General features: G+C 41.5%; 2 protein-coding genes across 3 annotated transcripts in view; one reads left to right on the forward strand and one right to left on the reverse strand.

Moving 5' to 3' along the window:
- Positions 1–7,156, reverse strand: part of gabra3 (gamma-aminobutyric acid type A receptor subunit alpha3) — a 51,143-nt gene extending 43,987 nt beyond the window's left edge. For both annotated transcript variants that reach the window (XM_088279225.1, XM_088279224.1), the window contains exon 1: positions 6,724–7,156. The gene's annotated coding sequence lies outside the window, so the exon portion shown is untranslated. The remainder of the gene's footprint in view (positions 1–6,723) is intronic.
- The window catches only part of LOC148320283 (uncharacterized), a 63,156-nt gene extending 52,295 nt beyond the window's left edge, over positions 1–10,861 (forward strand). The window contains exons 2-4 of the mRNA XM_088280253.1: positions 1,611–1,712; positions 9,889–9,999; positions 10,745–10,861. Coding sequence (XP_088136379.1) covers positions 1,611–1,712; positions 9,889–9,999; positions 10,745–10,861 — 330 coding nt within the window. The remainder of the gene's footprint in view (positions 1–1,610; positions 1,713–9,888; positions 10,000–10,744) is intronic.
- The last annotated feature ends 10,312 nt before the right edge of the window (positions 10,862–21,173 follow it).

Raw genomic sequence — 21,173 nt, forward strand, 5'->3', positions numbered from 1 at the left:
GCATTTCATAACAGCTGCATGAGTTCTCTCATTAAACCATCGCTCCGCACTTAACATTTTTAATGGAACCACAGAATCCAAAATATTACGGAAAAATGAATGAAGGCAAGACTTCCTCTGTGTTTGAAGAGAGAATCCATCGAATAATTAGGTCATTTCCCAGTGATGGGACATTGTGATTTCCTCAAAATGTTGGACAAGTGATCATTTGAAACTGCAGATATTTATCAAAATAAAATGTTTTCTTTTTTCCTAATTTTTATGAGAAATTTCTATAAATCTGTTTTGCGTCTGCTAAGACTTTAGAATTATTATTCACTTATTCATTTTTAATGAGGAGAATAGTGTTACGGAGCCGATATCACCTCCTGTTCGTTATCCACAGTGTTCTGCAACCACTGGGCCACAGCTGGCCACTTGTTACCATGCCGACATATTAAAAAAATAAATAATTAAAAAATCTATAGTGGAGCATAGATGCCCAAAATGTAAGCGAATAAAACTGATGTTGTTAACTCGCCCCGATGAGTGCAATAATCTGATATATATATATATATATATATATATTTTTTTTTTGCAGCCGTAATTAACTCCCATCTGCAACGCCATATTCGAGCAATGCAATAGTGATGTCATCTCAATGGCTTTTTTTTTTTTTTTTTTCCTCTTCTGCAATCGCGTGTAGGCTGAAACAGTGTGACTGTGGCCAAATGCTGCACAATTCAAATGCCTGCAGTTATCTGGCAGGCTATGATTAAAAATAATAATACGCTCTTAGTTGGGAAATCACCCTTGAGAAAAAGGGGGTGGGGGTGGGGGTGGATTATTCCTGTATTGAAACCACCACGTACTTTTAAATGACATGCAAAACATTGCAGATATTTGCATAAGAAAATCCACGTACGCTACGAACAGATTACGGCAATAACTCGGCAACTAACGTTTTACTGCCTGACAGGATTCGGTCCGAAAGGTCTAATAGGCCTGTGAATTACTTCCGGGACACAATCAAGCTCACTTTAAAGATAACAATGCACATTTTTGATTGAGGTAATAAAAATCAGTTCTGAGGGAACCGTACGGCGTAAACAAGGCTTGTTTTTTTTTTTTTTTTTTGTGCTGTACGATGGGAGCAGATGCTGACTCAGGAGGGGCGGCTAGCGAGATCCCAATCAGAATTTGATGTCAAGATTCATTGCACACAGTCAGACCGCACGCACACGAGCTTGAATTGTTTTCTTGATGAAAACATGCCGCCGCCGCCGCAGGCATTTTCACTTCCGTCGGGTCATCCGTTGGAAATCTTCAAATACTTTGTTGCACTCTCACAAAAGTCACTTTTGTACTTCCAGCACCGAATCAAGTGAAATCGAAGAAAACATGGCTTTTATGAGCGACGTGACTCGTGGCCACCAGCTTTGTGGGATTTTCTTAAAAAAAAAAAAAAAAAACGCCACGTGAGCAATTCAAGCGGCTTGAGAATTCTCCGTAATTAATCTTTGAACGACAGAAAATTTGGTTACCGAGCTGGTCCGACCATCTGATGCATTTCATGACTGCAACCGGAGTTCCTAACCAAGAATTCTCCTCCTTTTCTCTCTCTACCACAGGAGCTTTGCAGCTCGATGCTGCGTGGGGAGCAACAGGCAGGCCACTGCAACGTGCTCTTCGGGGGATTTCAACCTAGGAAAGCTGAGCGCTGCACTAACAAGGTTAGTAACAAGATTCCGCCATGAGGGAAACTCCAACCAAGCAGCAATAATGTATCGGAGTTCAGACATACTGTACAAACATCGAGAGCCATTTGCGCTCTCCACGTGGACTTCAATATAAATATAGGCTCGGAATTAATGCAACTGCATTTATGTAAATATTCCGATTTTTACGAATGCACCAAGTCACAGCAAGTCAAATTGGTCCTGCGTGAAATCCTTGATTGAATCGAAAATCAATGAAAGTGAATCGAAAATCGAATCGAATCAGTTTTGGAAATTTGAATCGTTACTCAGCCCTATTCCATACTATTTTTATTTGTCAGATGACGGTATAATTTTCCAGTTTCCAGAAAGCTTTGACTATGAAAGTTTTTAGTTTGATGACTTCCCCTCACAGGTCAAATCTATGAAGCGAATTGAGAACACCATTTCTATTGCGTCTGCAACCTTTCAAGTCTGGGAGAAGACTTTTCGCACAACCTGAGGATGTTTTGCCTCGGCAGGAGAGCTTTCCAGATACGCGGCTTTAGGCTTTAGCTTGAACTTGTGACCTGGAAGGTCCAAGGAAGACTTTGCGGTTTATGATCGGTGAAAATAAGGAGAAGGCTGTTTTATAGTTTCTACAACCTCTTCTTATCCGAACAGTATTAGAAAAGTAAATCCTTTATTTTTGCTGTGTGCTTGAAAACATTTGAGTTTGACGGGAAAAATAAATGAAGATGAGACGGTAAAACTAAAGCAATAACTTGATTATGTAATAATTGGCCTCACCGTTCCGATATATTGAAGAGGAGTGCATGTGCCGTGTTCTTCCCAGTCCCTCGACCCATTGTGATCGACAAAAGCACATCTGCGGTGACATCCGCGTCGACCATATATCCTGAGACTACTTTTGTTCGGCATGAATGGATTTAATCGAGTATTATTTATATCATGATTTCCCCCCCCCCTTCCAAAGCCAGTAAAATACACTTGAATGAATCCCATCACAAATTCAAACGGAGTTAGTGAGCAGCTATCGAGAAGACTCCAACCGCGGCTCATCAATCAATAGTCATTGATTTTTCTCTGCTCATTATGCTCTTGTTGAAGATGTTTCGTGGAGTTTTGGTGAGTACTTTCATTCCCTAAATTGCTGAGATGCGCGTTCACATCAGATTAGTCTTGGCGGGAGTCCCGCGCCGCTGCCAAAATACGATAAAACTACCAAAGTGGCAGTTGCTGACAGTTGCCCAAAGAATTGGGATCTTGTATGTAAATGACCACGACAGTCCGACTCGTTTACCAAAACAGGCTGAACTTCAATTTATGGATTGTGACATAAAACACCTCCCTCCGCGAGCACAAATAATAATGGCTTGTTATTTGTCGAAACGGAGCTTGGCTCGCTCGCTCGCTTGTTTTGCTTGGTGCCATTTGTCGTCATCTCTCGCCTGGTGGAGCCACGCTGCTAACACCCGTTCAGAGCCTCTTGGTCATGACTGACATGATCGTGGTGGAGGTTTCAATACACTTGGAGGGCTCTTGTGATTCTCTCCTGTCAGCTAGCATCAGCCTTTTCCTCATCAGACATTAGTTATGCATTAGTCCAACCCTTCTACTCGAGCTGGGTGGCTTAGCTCTCAAAGTAGCCTCTTGCAGAAGTCGGGGTGTTTTTTTTTTTTTTCCAAAGCCTCCTGAGTAGGGCTTAAAAATTTTAGGAAAAAATTGTATTGTGATTCTTCTAACCGTTATTGCGATTTTTTTCTTCGCAATTTTCTTCGCAACATTTAGAAACATGACTGAAGATACCATTTCAATGTGTTGATTGAAATACAAAATTTCTGTTCACAGCTGCTGACTTTCCACACGAGCGTGGTTCAAACTGATGTCTAAAGTCACGTGTTCACTTCAGCACTTATTTTGGGTCTTTCCTGACTCTGTATTTCACTTTAGCCATTAGCGCAATTAGCGACTTCTCAGTTCAAACGCTACTCGCCAGTGGGTTAGTTTATTTGTCCCCTCGGAAGACATGATCTGCATTACGCAGCTCGTTGCTGCTGCTGTGCACAGACATACAGGCATAAAATCCGTACTGCTGCGTCGCAAGCTAGCTTGACGCCTAGCATTTGCAGCGGCAAAATAAATAACTTTCGGTACTACGGGCGACAGCGCAACGCTATTTATTTATTTATTTTAGTTAGTGTCACCTGCTTCGTGTGCTAGGAGCACACGATCCCTTTATTAAAAAAAAAATAATAAAAAAAAAATAAAGAGCAGATTTGATGATCTCAAAATTGCGTTGTCTGAGATCGCAATGTCGGTCCCAAAACGCTAAATGGTTCAGCCCACCTCCCACTCCTTTCTAAAACATGCTGTAAACATTTATATTGGGATATTTGCCTCTCCCTCTGAGCAACGATGATGCTTTTCCTCAACTCTCTTGGAGACATTTCTCTTCTAATCATTGGAGATGCGCTGCGTTTTCCTTATATGCCTCAAGGAACAATATAGCAGAGTTAATCCTGTCAACAAATCCAGTGTTTTTTTTTTCCCCACACGTTGTATTTGAGTACATCTGCAGAGCTCAACGTAACGCAAAGCCATCCTCTGTTGGAATGTTCTCCCGTATAGCAGATCCACTAAATCACCGAAACAAAGCACATCCGTCAGTGAGTCTCATGGAAAAAAATATCACCTGCCTCCTAAACAAATCTGCTCCCTTTGACACATTTGCTGCATGTTGGACAATAAATGAGCTCGCTAGCTTTCCACCACCACCGATATTTCCAGTGAGAAGACAGAGAGAGAGTGGGGGGGCGGGGGTGCGTATGTCTCAACAGCTGATGAAACTGGCGGAGAAAAGTCATTTACTTGCGGTCACACTCATGAGCCCAGGCAGGCGTCGCTTTTTTGTGAGTCCTGAAGTGTGCAAACTTGAGAGGGATGGCTTGTGGCGGGGTGGGGAGAACATATGAGTGTGCACTACATCAATTTAGAGCGGTGGTAAAACAGGAATATGTGACGGTGGGGGCGGCGGCCTAGAGGGGTTTAAAATGTGGCAAGTCTTGCAGGAATGAAGCATGCTTCTCCAGGGGGGCCGGGGGGATGACGTCTTTGACTCTTGATTTAGTAAGACAGCCATTAAATAAAACCAGCGCACAGGCGCTCTCAAATGTGTGAATACGCACAAAGCATACACATGAATGCACTTCCTAAATGTGAAATGTCTGCACTTCACATCGGACCTACTTTCTAGAACGTGAACAAACATTTACGCCACTTAAATCCGGCACCCAACTGAAAAAAAAACGAACATTAGTTCTGTCGTTTAACACAAGTGCGTGGATGTGCCCGCGTGTTGTGTAATGACTGAATGAATAGTGCACACCGCTTCGCGTGTACATGATTTGTTTAATTTTGTCATAGCAAGGGCCGCTCGATTACTAAATAAAAATATGAACTATAAATTGAAATCAAGATTTTTCAAACGAGAACACATTTAAATTAGTGCTGTCAAGCAATTAATTTTTTTTAAACTAATTAATCGCAAAAAAGTGACATAATTGATCGCGATTAAATCGTGTTTTCCAATTACAAATTTTTACAAAGCTTGGAAACGATATTTACTTGAGTAAAATCTTGGAATTAATCATTGAATATGATTCTTTTCCTATAAATTATTGGATGGAAGGAAGAAGACGTACAAGTAATTTGTTTATTTGAATTTTGCTTTGCAAAGTGTGCCGATGAGCCGTCGAACAAATTTTTAAAGTAGAACTATCTAAAAGTCCGTCTTTGCGACAGTAACTCCCTTCCAAGTTTGACTGCACAATGAGCAGAGGTCAGCTGCTACAGGAAGTAATTACAACTGTGTTAATTTTTTTTGTGTGTTATAATATTTAAAATAATCCCCATAGTTAAAGCTTTAACTTTGACAGTTTAAACTTAAAAAAATATATATATCAAGACAAATAAAATTCTTTGAAACATTGGAATGATGCAAGTTCCTTCCGGACGAAACAAAAAATCTAAAAATGACTCATTCATTCATCCGTTGCATGTTTCAACGCACTATAAAGAACTACAAACATCCTGTCGGGATTGACTAAAAAGATCTCTGGTTCAAATTCATCTTACGGCCTTTCCTGTGTGGAGTTGTTCTCTCATGTTTGTCTTGACTTTGTCTATGCTCTCTGCTTTCTGGTCAGAAACAAAATATCATTTCCAGACAGTTCCCTTGACCAAAGTAGTGACTCAAGCCCTCTCAGTCTGTCTTCACGGTTGCTACAATGTGGCTGCCCACTGATTCCTCCAGGATGTGATAAATGCACAGCACGTTAAAGTACCTTTATCTTTATAATCTTTTTTACTTTAAATATACAGCGCTTTCACCAACACATGATTACAGGGTTCGTGTTGCCATCAGCAGTGTTGACTGGAAAAGATGTGTGTAAGACGACAGGGGGGAAGGGGAAGGGGGGGGGGGGGGAATTCGCTGGAGCTTTGCTTCCAAGGTTAAGTTAACGTCTGCTCAACAGTCTTGTCACTGGTTGCGGCAGGCTGTGTCTGACAGCTTTTCAAACATGTGCAATGGCAGAATTTGCGCCAACCTCGGATTTGCGTCACACGTCGCCACGTTGTTTTTAATTAGCCATTAAGGCGAACGTCACAAGCATCGCTACCTAGTGTCGCATTGGCTTGCCAGCTGGGCTCGAGCTGGGCTCCGTTGCAAAAAAAATAAATAAATAAATAAATAAAAAACAACAACACGGTCATTCAAATCCAGTGCCATGAAAAGCCGATCCTCCCCAATAAATGCGTTGCCCACATGCGGACAGACAACAACACAGCCGCATGCATACGGGAAACCTGTTAAACCAATACACCGCAGTCGCGCGCACACGCCGCAGTTGTTGCATGTGGATGGAACATGCACGTTAGTGAACAACCTCCTCCACATATGCGATACCTTCACGCGTCGCCGCAAAACAATATCAAAAAGGGATTAAAGGAAAAACACTCTCACCGCTTGGAAAGAAAGATGCTCTTCCTGCTGTTTCTTCTTCTCACCCCCCACCCCCCCCTCCAGTCTTTGGAGTTAATGAGGTTCTGACGCGTGGTCCGGCGGAAGGCTCTCTGCTTCCTTACGGGATTCCTTCCTTCCTTCCTTCCGTCCTTCCTTCCTTCCTTCCTTTCTTTCTTTTTTTGGTATTTTTATTATTTTTTTGTTGCTTCTTGTCAGCGGTAAAATAACAGAGAAATTGACGTCCTCTCGCAAAAAGCTCAGCCCTTCTCAAACTATTCCTTCCCGCCCCCTCCGTGTTGCCATCTCAGATTGGTGCTCTTCAGGAGGGGCAAACCCTGGAGCCGCGGGGGGCTGCGTTAGCGGCGCTGATCTGTCACGCGCTCCACTGGCCACGTGGACGCGCATCGCTTGCTTTGCGGGAGAGCTTGCGGAGTTGCTTGTAATGTTCTCGACAAACTGGAAAGGACGTACCCCCCCCCCTGTCCCCTCCCGATCAAACTAAACGTTACAAGTATCGAACATATGCACCACGTGACCCTCCGCCACTCTCGCTTTTTCTTTCTCTCTCATTTTTTTTTTTTTGCTCCATCTTGTGCATTGATGAAAAACACCGCAGAGGATGGATCCACTTGTTCCGCCCGCTTCGCAGGCAGGTGTCCAAGGTCCAGTTACCAATGACAAGAGATGCCGAGCTGACAGTGATTTAGCAACCTCATTTGAGTCAGTGCAGGGGGGGGGGAATGGGAGAAGATTACTCCCTCTGTGTGACCTTGGGGAATGTTTTGGTCTGATCAGAGAGATGAGCTCTGGAGAGAGAAAAAAAGGAGAATGAGATTCGTCTTCTTTCCAGATTGGACTCAAGGGTGCAAGGTGTCATACTTCTGTTCTTGTAGTAAACATGGGAGACTGTGCCAAAGCTGTATTTGTGAAAGCTCAAAGGAATCAGTGACCTGATATGTGTTTTATGCTGCACAGATGAGGGTCAACGTTGGATTTTTTTTTTTTTTAGATCACAAGTCAAGACATCCCAGCAGCATTGTATAATGTATTCAAAATATTTCAAAACAGCAATAAAGAAAGAAATAAATGAGACAGGAAGTAGTAGCTCATTTGTAAGGACCGGGGCTTTCATACACTAAAATGGCAACTAGTTAGCTCAAAATAGCATCTAAATTTCCCCTACTTAAAAATAAAATAACAATAATATTTTTTTCTCAAGTCAAACCTCAAACAAGCGCAGACCACACCTCGTGCACTGACTGCGTCAAACACACGCGCAAAAAAACGTTTTTATACATCTCAGGGGGCGGCCATTTTGGTACTTGCTGTCGACTGAAAATGACAACACAGTTGCTCACGTCTCAGCTAAGAACCAATCTTGGCTCACCTGTTTTTCTGAATCCTCTGTGGGTTTTAGATCAGGGGGTTCCTTTTTAGTTCAATATTTCACTCAAACCCTTTGAGACTGATCGTAATTAATGCTTGTAATACATTTACTGAGTTATAGTGAACAATGCACTATATGATGAATTGTTCCCTTTTTTTTTTTGTTTTCAAGTGCATCCCACCCCAAGCACCCGTGCATATCTGAAAGCAAAGACATTTTACATCCATTTCATGTGGCAGAAATGGTTAAATGACTCCAACATAATGTTCCATTTCCATGCTTTTCAACAGTTAGCAAGCGCCCTCCAGTTAGCTTCCTTTCATTAATTCCTTAAGCCGACGTAATCGTGTCCTCAAGCTAACAATTAGAATGTAAGCGCTGGCAAAACTGACACTGAGATACGTGAAAGTCTCGGCTGCCATTGCTAATTACTCCCTGCTTGTGGACAAGAAGTGCAAGAGTGAATGTTTATCAAAATTTGGCTCGCTGAAGTAAAGCGCATGTGTACACATCGGTCTCTATTTGTCGAGTCGAAACGAAATTGCCGCGCAGCCAGGTGCAACATCCAAATTGCTCCAATTGGAGCTGATGATTTCGTCCATGAATGGATGTAATAGTATAGTCAGTGAAAAGAATGTAATGGTGAAGGATTTTCTTACAATTTTTATTCATATGTTTGACTTCCCCGTTTTTAAGAAATGAAAGAAAAAAAAAATGCAACAATAGCACTTAGGAGAGCACAGACCTCCAAAAGGTTTCGCTTCTATACAACAAATGGAAGAGATCTTTATTATTATTTATTATTTTTTTTTTTTTGTCCTGATTTGTCTAAAAGTCTTTAAATGCCTTCGCCCCAGCATACCTCTCTGAGCTCCTCCACCCCGACCCATCAAGTCTGCGGACCAAATGCTGCTGGAGGTGCCGAGGACTCATTTATATGGAAGCAGCTATTGTGAAATGCCCTAATATATATATATATATATATATATATATATATATAAGTTTTACGTTATCAAATTGTGCAAATGATGTGAATGCTTTGGCCTTCCTGCCACCAAGTCGAAAACGTCAATTGAATAGCTAATTAACATGCTGATAAGATGCTCCCAGCACCAAATAAGGGAATGCCCCTTGCTGCCAGGGACGTGTCAAGGTGCAGTTGTTCCACTGATGCATCCCTTTTAATTTGCCACCTGTGCGCGGAGATGGCCAAGATGTTGTCAGATGAGATCTATCACTGCGTAACTGCCCACTGCAGACGATCATCGTGGCTCACCTGTTTTCTGAAGCTGAGCCATGATTGGTCGTTAGCTGAGCCTTGAGCAACTGTGATATGGTTTTCAGTCGCCAGAGGTGACAAAAAGGCCGCCCTGTTTTTTTGTAAAAAATGACTTAACTCAGATTTCGCCAACAAAATATTAATCAGACTGCCATGTTTAGACTTGTGAATGTGCATAGAACATATTCTTGTAAAGACAATTTTTGGGGTTGACGTGCCCTTTACAACATATCTCAACATATTTTATTCATATTTTTTGTCTTGGCTAGAAAACAAAAGGAAAAAAAAAATCCCATTCACAACTACAGAATATGCAACATGCTTAATTTTCGACGGGCTGATGAAGCGATACTCGCAGTGAGCATGCAAACGTCTCGCTGTGCGGCAACTGCGAATGCAGCTCTACCGCCTTCCATTTATATTATTCTTTATCATAACATTTGATTTTTCGTGAAGGGGAAAAAAAAAAAAAGGTCCACATAGTATCTTTTTTTCTCAGATGTTCATCCTCGGACGGATCCTGCAGCTTTTCCATACATGTAGCATCAATGGCATGGAGGAACCCCGCCTGCTTGCCCGCCGGCGAGCTCAGTGTGGAGTCTTCAAAGAGGTAGCGGTTGTGATGTGGATTTTAAGAAGAAGGAACTATATTCTCAGCATTTATGTGAGGTCGGCTGGCAAATTGCCCAACAAAATAAATCCTGATGAGATTTTTTTTTTCCACCACCAACAGCACTCATATAGATCACGAAAGAACCTCTTATCACTATTATTATGTTTGGCAAACTCCACACAATAGATTCACGACAACCCAAATTAACCTTTGTGATGACAACATCATTAGTTTGAAAAAAGAAAAAAATGTCATAGTCAGCCACGATTAGGCTCCAGTTTCCCGCCAATCTGAGCAGAATTTGTGGTACAGAAATGAAAAATGGAAGACACCTCTGAGTAAGTAAGTAAGCATCTATTCAGCATTTGCTTCCGCTGTTTGATTTAAAAAAAAAAATTGTTGAGGAAAAGAATGAACGCCATATGAAGGAAAATCCTCGAAGTCCCTTTGCTATATTCTTGAAGCGTCTCTCTTGAGATGCCATTGGCAGCGGAAAAGTAAACTGTTTGCCGCAGTACATTGAAGTCGTAATTCAAAGTAAGCCAACAGATATGAATAATAAATGCGTGATGAGAGACAACCATTCATCATTATGACATTTAGGTGGAAAGGAAAGAAGAATTATTGAGTAGGCACAAGTTAGGTCAGCCTCAGTGCACCCACGGGGAAATGCAAGCGCCGAGAAAGCGACCAGCTCTCTTGCCAAAGAAAATAAACACCCGCCTTTTTTTTTTTTTTACAGCAAGACCCCACATCCCGCTTTGTGTTTACTCCGGAGGGCTTTCGGTGCCACGGGAAGGTGTTGGACGCTTTAGATCAGCCGTATGGATGCAAAACGCATAAAGAGAGAAAACACTGAGCTTTAAGCCCGAGCCTGGCCATCAGCAGCTTGAAAAATGTGACCGGGGCTTGCATAAACAGCCAAAGGTAGTATCTTTAGAAGCGCAAAAAAAAAAAAAAAAGAAGAAGAAAAGAACAAGTGTCGGGTTGTGGTTGAAGCGGGAAAACTTTCTTTGTATCTGGGACGCAGTCTGAACATTAATCTCCATGGGGAGAAGCTGCTCGTGGTAATTTATGATATAGGCGCAGGTTGTGCTTCCTCAAATGTTGTTCTATTTACGGAAAAGTAAAATCTATTCCAATCACAATCTCGTCCATTAAGATGAGCACAAATCAACACTGGACATTTAATTGCTGCGAATTATTGCTCACATCTCATTTTTCGCGCTATCAATGGAATATGAAATGAACAGGCATGATGGAAGAAATTGTGTGACGTTTTATGATTAGCAGAGGATGTACAGTAGGATGATGAAAAGCTTCAAAGCAATTATCTTGTCAGCTCTTGGGTAGAATGCATGATCAATGGACCAGTGTGACCCAAAGTCCTTCTCGGTGATCTGAAAGTGTCCCTGCTGTCAGAGCAAATAATCAGAGTTTAGGATTACGCGTGATTTAAGGCCCATTTTCAAATGTATGTATGGGAGCATTTTGGCTATTTGAGGTGAAACGAGTCCTTAAATTAACGCTAAAGGATTTCGTCGAAATGCCGTCATTTCAGACAGACATGTCAAGGAAGCTGCACATACTCAACGAACACGCCGTTTCCGCAATGTAACTTCAAAATAAAGCTTAACAAAAAAGCCATTGAATCATTGATGCCAATGCGATGAGCCTTAGTAAACTTTTAATTTGTAGTTGGCCTTCGTGGTGGCGTAACAGCTACCTTGACTTCCGTTTTAGACCTTTCGGCTTGCTTTATCGCAGTTTTAATTGACATTACATATTTGCCACCAACATCAACCCAACGCCATCCTGAAATCATATTCAGTCGCTAATTTAGGACGCTAACAAACCCGCTAGTTAATTGCGTCGACATTGTCTGACACGACATGAGTCTCCAGCGTTTGTGGCTACTACTGGCTAGCAGCTAGCTGTTAGCATTAGCAACAAGCGTTAGCTTGTGACACCGGTTTCCTGTTCCTAAAAGTTAAGGACTTGCATGGCAGAAAAGAAAGGTTGGGGACCATTGCTATAGTGAACATTTTAAAGCAAAACAACATCCATTTGAGTGATTTTTCATCATAATATAAATAGTTAACTTATCTGATGCCCGCCAGTAATATTGCAGGAAACACAGGACATTTACATATATTAATACTAAACTACTAAAACCAAAGTGTTCACTGTGGCCCGACCCGGAGGCTCCATTTAATTTGGTCAGATTGATGTGGTGTTTTTTTTGTTTTTTTTTTGCATTTCACAGCACCGAGATCATTATCACATATTACACCCAACAAAGCATATTGGAACAATGATATATGATCACATTGGAAACACTTTAAGGGAACATGCGTCACACATGGCCTGGCATTTAAACAAAATAGACTGTCTGTCCTACATATTCCGCAAATGAGTATTTCGATAATGAGGTGACTACACGATCGCCCCGCAGGACACTATTTTAAATAACATTTGGGATTGGACAAAATAATTGCCTTTTGGCTCCGGGCCCAGAATGTGGAGAGCAAGCATCTTTGGTCTAAATTGGATCTGCTTGCATGGAGCTGTGATGTCAAGGTGAGAAAGGTAGACATGATGCTGGAAGACATCCAATACTAATGATCAGTATTCCTCGGAAATGATTGTGAGCGAAGGAGGCGACTAACATCCGATAGCCTAAAGGTGTCACAACGGGGGAAGTGTCCTCATGGCGCTGGTGATTCCGTTGAAATTGATCCGACATTTTTTTATATGAGTGATCAGCCTAACTTTTTCTTTTACCTGCTGATACATCTGGTTATGTTTTTTGTCAGTTTCAATTCATTCCTTTTTTTTTTTTTTAATTCCTGAGAGTCGACAAAATTAACTACAGGCGTTAGCTTCTCCTGTGATTTTTTTTTCTTCTTTTTTTTCTACTTTTACCTCAATCTCATGATTATAGAAATTCCTCTTCTTTGCCCTCTTTACCATGATTTCAGATTTGGGGAAAAAGTCCATTCATAAATTTTTAAAGGGTTTGCTGCAACTTTTAATGGTCAGTTGGAGGCGTATCTAAAAGCAAATAAATTGGGTTGTTGCGTTGGTTCGTACACGTGGGATTTATTGACGCAGATTAATAACCGGTGGTGCGTACAACTTTTTGCAAACACGCATATTCCAAAATGCAACCGCTCGAAAGAATTTAAAGCTTCGTCTACGCACAGACTGATAATGAGGCGCCTGGATTCTAAAATCTGATGTGAATGCTGCTGACGCATGACCGTGTTCCAACGTACAGCTCCAATCACATTGTGAATTTTCTTCTTCTTCCTTTACATTTCTTTCATGATTTTATGAGGATGTGATACTGGGAGCACTGTGCAGCAGCTTGCCAGAATGCAAGATGAGTAAATGGGCCCGAGTCAGCTGCGTGATGTCCATATGCAGTTACACAAAGAATGACTTACTTCCCGCAGGCAAGGTCAGCCTCCGCTTCTGTTAAATCTTTCGTCCGGCACGGCCACTTGCACAAGTGCCCATCATAGATTGTGGCTATGATTTGCATTCAACTTAAATGTTGTCTTGTTTCTTAGACAGAGCTTGAATTTCAATTACTCTAATTATTAGTCTGCTAAAACATGATTTGGGTTGTGTTTCGGGGTAGTTGGGATGGATTCATTGTGTTTCCATTCATTTCAATCGGGGAAGATGATTTGAGATATGAATATTTGGAGATGGAAAATGGAACGATTCAATTTGACTGGAAATCCGTTTTCAAATGATCATGAACAATGTGTTTTGATATAAATTTTAATTCACGTTCCAAATGCACCGACCTCCCCCGGTTATTAAAGCTCGGTTGCTGAGAAAGTGCCCAGTTTGGATGCATTTTAAGTTCATGTCAGAATATCGGGAAGGATCTCATCAAATGTTATATTAGCATCTAAAACGGCAGGTATCGCAGAAGTGGCGATTTGAGCCCTGAGCTGTGCTTTCATGGTAGTTAAATGAGCTAACCCACCAGGACACCATAGCAATCTCTTTTGCTTTTAATGATCATGTGAAGAAGGTGTCTCAGTCTTTCTCTTCCCATTTCATTATCCCTTTTCTGAGCAGTTTGTATCCTCGCTTTCATCTCCTTTTGTTAAGATCACTTCAGCTCCCAATCAACTTCTGCAATTACACAGCCAGCCGGTGCACTTTTAACAAACTCCAAAAAGTTGAGATCTTATCTTGACCACATTAAGCCTCTCTTAACAGTTTTTTTTTTTTTAATTTTTTTTATTTTTAGACAGTATATTTAAAGCCTTGTAATCCTTTCTATTCCAGCCCGCAGCCTCATATCTGCCGGCTTGGGACCTCATGGTTCTGCAAAGTCCAAAATGGAAGTTAGAGTGAGCTGAAGTTTTTTTTTTCTTTTTTAATTCAGGCAAGAATAAATACCGACTACCGACCTTGAGCCGTCATCTTATCGTAGTGGGGGGGTTTGCGAGCAACACTGATTATAGGGACTAAATTGTGCGGGCCGCTGATAGGGTCAGCCAGACCATAATGTTTAAAGTGAGGGATGTAGAAAATGCCCTTTTCTTTTCCTCTTGTTCACTATTTGCTCTTTGCTGTGCCATCACAACCTTTCGCAATAATGTACGGTGAGCCCATTCCAAATGAAAATGAAAACCGATTTAGCGAAGCTGACAAATTTATTTATTTATTTATTTTTTTTTAAATCACCTGTCCTATATGTATATCTATAAAATTGTTTGTTACCTGATCCCTGAGCAACTGGGATGCCATTTTCAGTCGACTGCAATTGGCAAAATGGCCGCCCCCTGAGATGGATACAAATGGGTGGATTTTGCTGCTTAATTCCTAATCCATGAACCCAATATTAATTAGAATATCTTGTTTAGACTAGTGGGGTTCCATAGAATATATTATTGTAAAGACCATTTTTTGGGTTGACTTCCCCTTTAATGTCAACAGCGAATGGCACCCAAAAAGAATATTGCAATATCTGCATGTAGTCATATCACAATGACCTTGGCTATGACTAAAACTTGTGATACCGGAGAGGTGAAATGACAGCAAATGTAAATCACATTGCGCTTTAGCTGATTAGAGTGCCATATGCTGTTGAACGGGACAAAATATCGAGGGCGCTGAGTACAAAACAATGCCGCAAATAATGCGTCTTCCGAACGCGAATGGATTTGAAGCAAGGACGAAAGGTTTATGTGCAGACCTTAAATGACATGCGTCCTTTGTAAAGTGAGCGAGCGCCGTGTGCCTTTGAAGCGACTTACCGTCATAGCTAAATTGACAAACTGTGGTGGTCGATGGGAATGACCAAATGGATGAAAACGACACACTGCCATGACTCGAATTAGTCGTGATGATTCCTGCATGATTATTTGGATGCTATATGGATCTTGTAATTAAAAAAAAAAAAAAAGAATTTATATTTTGATGTGGATAAAAATCCTCAGGCAATTACAGAGATGAGACATTCTGTTACATGGCAGAAGGCAGTGACAATATTTAGTAAAGCTGTTCCATTTATCAAAAAAAAAAAAAAAAAGGTTACATTGCCAACTGTGTTTTCAAATACGATAAGCTTGAATATGTGGCCAGAGTGTTGCAGCAGGTCAAGCATGACCCCTGCAAAATATAAGATAAACAAATCACAAAAGTTTTTGTTTGCTTTATCTCCAGTTGGCTCCACAAAATACATTTTGTATAATAAGTGCAGAGAATGTGCTTGAATAAAAGCCCTTCTGTCAGTATCCGTTTGCGCTCTATTCATTTGCATGCTTATTATTATTATTTTGCAGCGGCGTAGAACTGTATCGCCTAATTCTGAGGTGTTTCTACTAACTTGTATTTTGTTTTTGTCTTTGGGTTGATTTCCTTATTAAACAAAATTGAGGGGCAAACTAGTCCTCGCTGATCATTACCCAAATATTCCTTACTCCTTACAGTGTGTGCCGCTTTATTCTTTATTTGGCATGAGGCAAAGCAATCCTAAAACAAGGAATGAAGTGCAAATAAAACCTGCGACAAGAAACATTTCTATTTATGGTCTGTTTGTAAAGTCTAGACCGAGTATTGCTAATTTTATCGCACTGAAAATACACATAAAAGGAGCACGCTGCAACAAGAGAGATTAGGAAAAAGTTGAAAGTAGGGAACCCTTGACATGTAAAAATTTTGATGCGAACGTTCAAAAAGTTATCTGCAAAGTCACTCAATCATCAGTAAATGGCTAAACTGATAAATGATGTGTGTGTGTGTGTGTGCTGACTACAAAACTCCAAACGAAGTATTGTTTTTGTCGAGGCCAAGGTTTCATAACAACAGACGTCGTCGGGGAGAGTAGGCTTTTATTAAAATGAAAAGATAAGAGTTGCATCTCCAAGGACGAATGCAGCTCCGTTTTCACGGAAACAAAATTTCACAAGGAACACAACTGATCTGCAAGTGAAATAACATCCTTCAGATTGACAAAGAAGACGAAATGTTGTATATTTGGATTTTACGTGACAGTTGTCCTTTGAGCCTCATCTGGGAGGAAGGACACATGACTCCATCCAGAGGCGAAAAGTGGTACTGCAAGCAGATAGAAGCCGGGGTGGGGGCGGGCCGAGAATTTGGAGTGGAGCGAGTTAATTCCCCCGCCTCTATCATCCACAAGAAGACTTCCCGAATCTCAGTGGTGGTCACCAGATGGTGCTGCAAAGGCAGGTTTGATCAATGCTTGTCTGCTCCAGTCAGTTGAATAAAGGAGTGAGGGAGAGGAAGGGCGCTCGCATCCAGATATTCATCATAACTTTGCTGTCTGGAATCGAGGCAGGTTGCTGATGTTGGCTGTAAATCTACCTCCAGAGGAGTTAGGCATTTATGTTGGAGAGAAGAGTGATGAATTGTACTTTGGAAATTAGAAATGACCTATGGAGGCAACAAGCCATACTTTATGGAATTCTATTTATTTGAGTCCATTCTTACGTGTCTCGTCTGATTTGTCACTCATTAATTGGCATGTCTACATCACTATTGTTGTTTTTTCTAGCTGGTGTGAAAGGATGTGTTTCTGGGTCTCTTAAGATCTCCGTTTAGGACCTGCTTCTCTATACTATTTGTATCATTATTATTATGATTATTGAGCTTTGCCATCGTTATTAGGAGTTGCCTTTTCATAGCCCGATATCGATTCATAAAACCATAAATCTATCCTTCTAATAACGTCTTTGGTTGGCATTGCGTGAAATCCTTGAATGAATCGAAAATCAATCGAATCGAAAGTCAAATGTCGCCAAGTCATGAGGAGGTTGCTCCAGCACCACAATGTTCTAATCAGACATGGACAACTCAAGTAAACATAAAATTATTTTTAAATGGCGATTTTATTTATTAAGAAGAAAAATAAAACTTGAAAGCCAAATGAGTGGTGTGAACGCGTAATTGACCCTCAGTCCTCCTTACGGAAATGTTTTAATTCGGTAACAATGAAGTGTTTTTGAGCATGAATGACCTTTTTACCCGTTGAAGTGAACCAAAATATAGTTGATTCAATAAAAGCCTTTTTATTCTTCTCGTGCAATGAAAGTGACGGTATCGGAAAAAAAAAAATCATCAGGCCTTATTGTAAGCGATGATGTAAATTAGGTAGTGACAATCACTACCGCTCGCTTGGGTTGAGAGCAGTCGCACAGCAGATGGGAAGGCCTATCAGCGAATATTCCGTCTAGTTTGGGCCAGCTGTCTTCGTCTTGCTCGCTTTTTGGACCTGTCCACTTACTTGAAATCAAAAAAACAGTGCTTCAGCCTTACTTGACGTATTTTAATATCAGAATTATCATCAGGCAACGTTTCATAATTTCTTGTTTCCTTGATTACTAATAGAATGATGGATCTTAATTTACGGAAGCTTCCTTGCTCCTTAGTCAAGGCGCTTTTTTGAGTGGTTCCGTTCCATGTCGCAATCCACATATTTATATTTATATGTTACAGATGCCAGTTTTTTTCCCCTTAACTTTTGTTGTCTTTTTTTAATAGCTCTTTGTTCTCTACCCATGCCTATTTTTATCCAAGCGTTCGCAGGAGGAGTCAGAGAAATGACGAGGCTTGGGAGACTTTCTCATCTCCATGGCAACTATATTGCAAGCCTTTTTTGTCGAGCGCCATTCTTTTTGATGCCTCTCATATACCTTTCCTGATTTTTTTTTTTTGATCTCATTACATTTGTCAGTCCTATTTGACGACGCTGACCCTCCAGATCAGGAGTGGGCAATTGTGGTCCTCGAGAGCTGCCACCCTGCATGTTTTAGACGTTCCCCTCTTCCAACACACCTGATTCCAACCATCTGATCAGAAGCCTGAGAATGATCCCGATCCCCATCCCCCCCCCCCTCCTCCTTGTACTGAGAAACGTCGCTTTACAATCACTGCAGCATGGCACCCCCTTTTGACACCCACGCTGTACTGCTTGCAGGCTATGCCATTGGAAATGTTTCATCATTTAACCCTCTCATGAGCGTACGGCAAATATTCTCCGGCATGAAATATTTTTTTTTCACATCCTCCTGCCGCCAACCCTGACGTCAAATATAATCCTGTGTGCCTCCGCGACATCGGCTCAAGCAGCAAAAACAAAACAGTATGCAGTTGAGTTCCTCACACATTCCCCGGCCATTAGTCATCTCATCATTAAAATATTTTCAAGATGTCTACTTGCGAAAGAGGGCATGCATTCCATTCTGCTTGTGGGGGGATCCTGGTGGTCACGTGGCCCTGTGACGCGACAAACTCACAATGGAGGCTTCGGAAGCTTTAGGAGCAAGACAAACCCACGCGGAGATGTAAAGAAGAGGAGAATCATGGGTGCAATAATGACAACAACATGCGGGGGGGGCTTCCGTGCACATACACACGAAATGAAACATGAGCGGAAGACAGAAATCAATCAGGGAAACAGCAGACTGATGCATGGCTTCAGGTTTATAATAACAGCAGTTGTACCTCCTTTAACTCATTCACTGCCATTGACGGATATAGACGCCCAAATTTGTTTTACCTGGGCTGGCATCAAAAACGGAAGAACAAATATGCTAGTCACCGGAGTAACAATGCCAGGGGAGATAATGAAGTTAATTCCGTGTTGCCTTTCGTGTCGCCAGACGCCCCGAGGAACTAAGCGCTCACCTGTGAGCCTCCAGATTGCCTGGGAAATATGCCTTTCGCTGTTCATGGTGACCCCTCCCCTTCATCACCAAGCAGGAGGGGAGCAGGTGGGCCCAGCAGGACCGGGTGGAGGAGTCACCTGTCACACTTGCATGGATCTCCCACACATGCCAAACACAAATAGAAATGCCGGCAAGATATTGTCCAAGCGACAATACTTCAAGCAGTGCACCACCAGCACATACGATAATGACTCCGTCTAGAGCGGTGGTGCGCAACCTTTTATTGAGCCGAGGCACATATTTTACATTGGAAAAACTCACGGCACGCCACCAAAAAAAAAAAAAAAAAAAAAAGACATATACACATGCAACCCCTGGCAATAATTCAGTTGTTTAATTTTGTAGAAATCTTATATTGTTAGACCGAGCCAGTGCTTCTCAATTATTTTCCGTTTAGCCCCCCTCTCTTTGCACGAAAACAATTCGTGCACCCCCACCACCCATTCTCGGCTGTAACTATAAATTATAGCATTTTCGTTGCAAAGCAAACCTATACCGTCGAGTTAATACATTGCGCACAATGGGCAAGGAGAGCACCACCGCCATCTACTGGAATGGATGTGCAACTACACTTTATTGTAGTACGTCAGGAAAAAAAAAAAAAAAAGCATGTTCCCCAGGGTCCCATGCGCCCCCTCTGCATCGCACCGCCAGATGGGCCCGCCCCACTATTTGAGAAGTACTGGACCAAGCAAACCGGGAAAATATGAAATTCACTCAATTGTAAAGGAAAAAAAAATGATCGACCTGTAATTTTTTATTCCCTGCGCTAACACCTCCATCAGATTAAAATCTAGGTGTTACCAACGATGATGGTGAAGAACTGAAACGAACCGCCGAAAGGAAATGAGATTTGCATCCAGAAAAGCGAAATGAAAGTGTGTTTCCTTGACGTCAAGTGAGTGACAGTCAGGCAGGCATTCCACAGCAGTATCTGAGGTCATCACACAACATTCCCCCCCCCTCCCTCCCTGATATACAACACAATCAATACTGGCAAAGAGATGCAGTGTGACAAGTATTCCATCGATACCTCCCGGCAGAAAGCTACATTTATAAATCAATCCTGTCTTTCACTTTCTGACTGTACAAGATAACTCATACTGTAAGTGTTTTTTTTTTTTAATTATTTTTTTTTCAAGAATTTCCTTTTCCAGTAACGTCTTGGGTTTCAGATCTAACCCCCTGTGCTTCTCTTTAGTATACTGTACAAAGTGAATCATCTATATAGGCCTCCATATATACCAAGTAAAGCATAAATAAGCCGCGGGGAAGATTCTGTTGCTAAATTAGCGGCCACTGAAGGTCACATTACGGAAGAATGCATAATCAGGCTTGTGCTTAATTCAACACTGACCATCTCAGAGAGAGAAGTCAAGTCATTTGTTTTCTGTTTGGAATATTGACGGCCAACTGAAGTGGTACTGAATTCACGTTTTTAAATAACGGGGCTTTTATTTGAATATTTATTGTTGGACAAGCTATGCAGCATGAAAGGGATGAATTCATTGCTTTTATTGTTTAGAAAAGGGTAGCACAGCTGCTTTGAGATGGCACAGGTCCCTTGGCTGGAGCCAATTCATGTACACACACTCACACACACACACACACACACACACCCAATCCCCTTATGTGCACTCTGCAGCTGTTCCTGTTCAAGATGATATTTGACTGCGACGACTCCGGTCAGATTATAGTTTACACCGTTGCAGGAAAATTGAGGTACCTCAAGGAAGGGTGTGGTGAGTGTTAAACAGATTGCATTCCTAATCAAATATTTGCATCCTAGCAGGAATTCTATGAAGAGATGTTCTGTGATTCTATCAAGTATAAAGTGAAGATTACTGCAATGATTGTTTTCCAAGAAATATGGCATAACAACAATTTAAACCTTGTCTGGATTTGTAGTATAATTCAGTGGTTCCTAACCTCAGGGCCACGGCCCAGGAT

This window comes from Idiotropiscis lumnitzeri, chromosome 17 (genome assembly GCF_059441095.1).
Source record: "Idiotropiscis lumnitzeri isolate Australia: NSW breed Sydney's pygmy pipehorse chromosome 17, RoL_Ilum_1.0, whole genome shotgun sequence".
Classification (NCBI taxonomy): Eukaryota; Metazoa; Chordata; class Actinopteri; order Syngnathiformes; family Syngnathidae; genus Idiotropiscis; species Idiotropiscis lumnitzeri.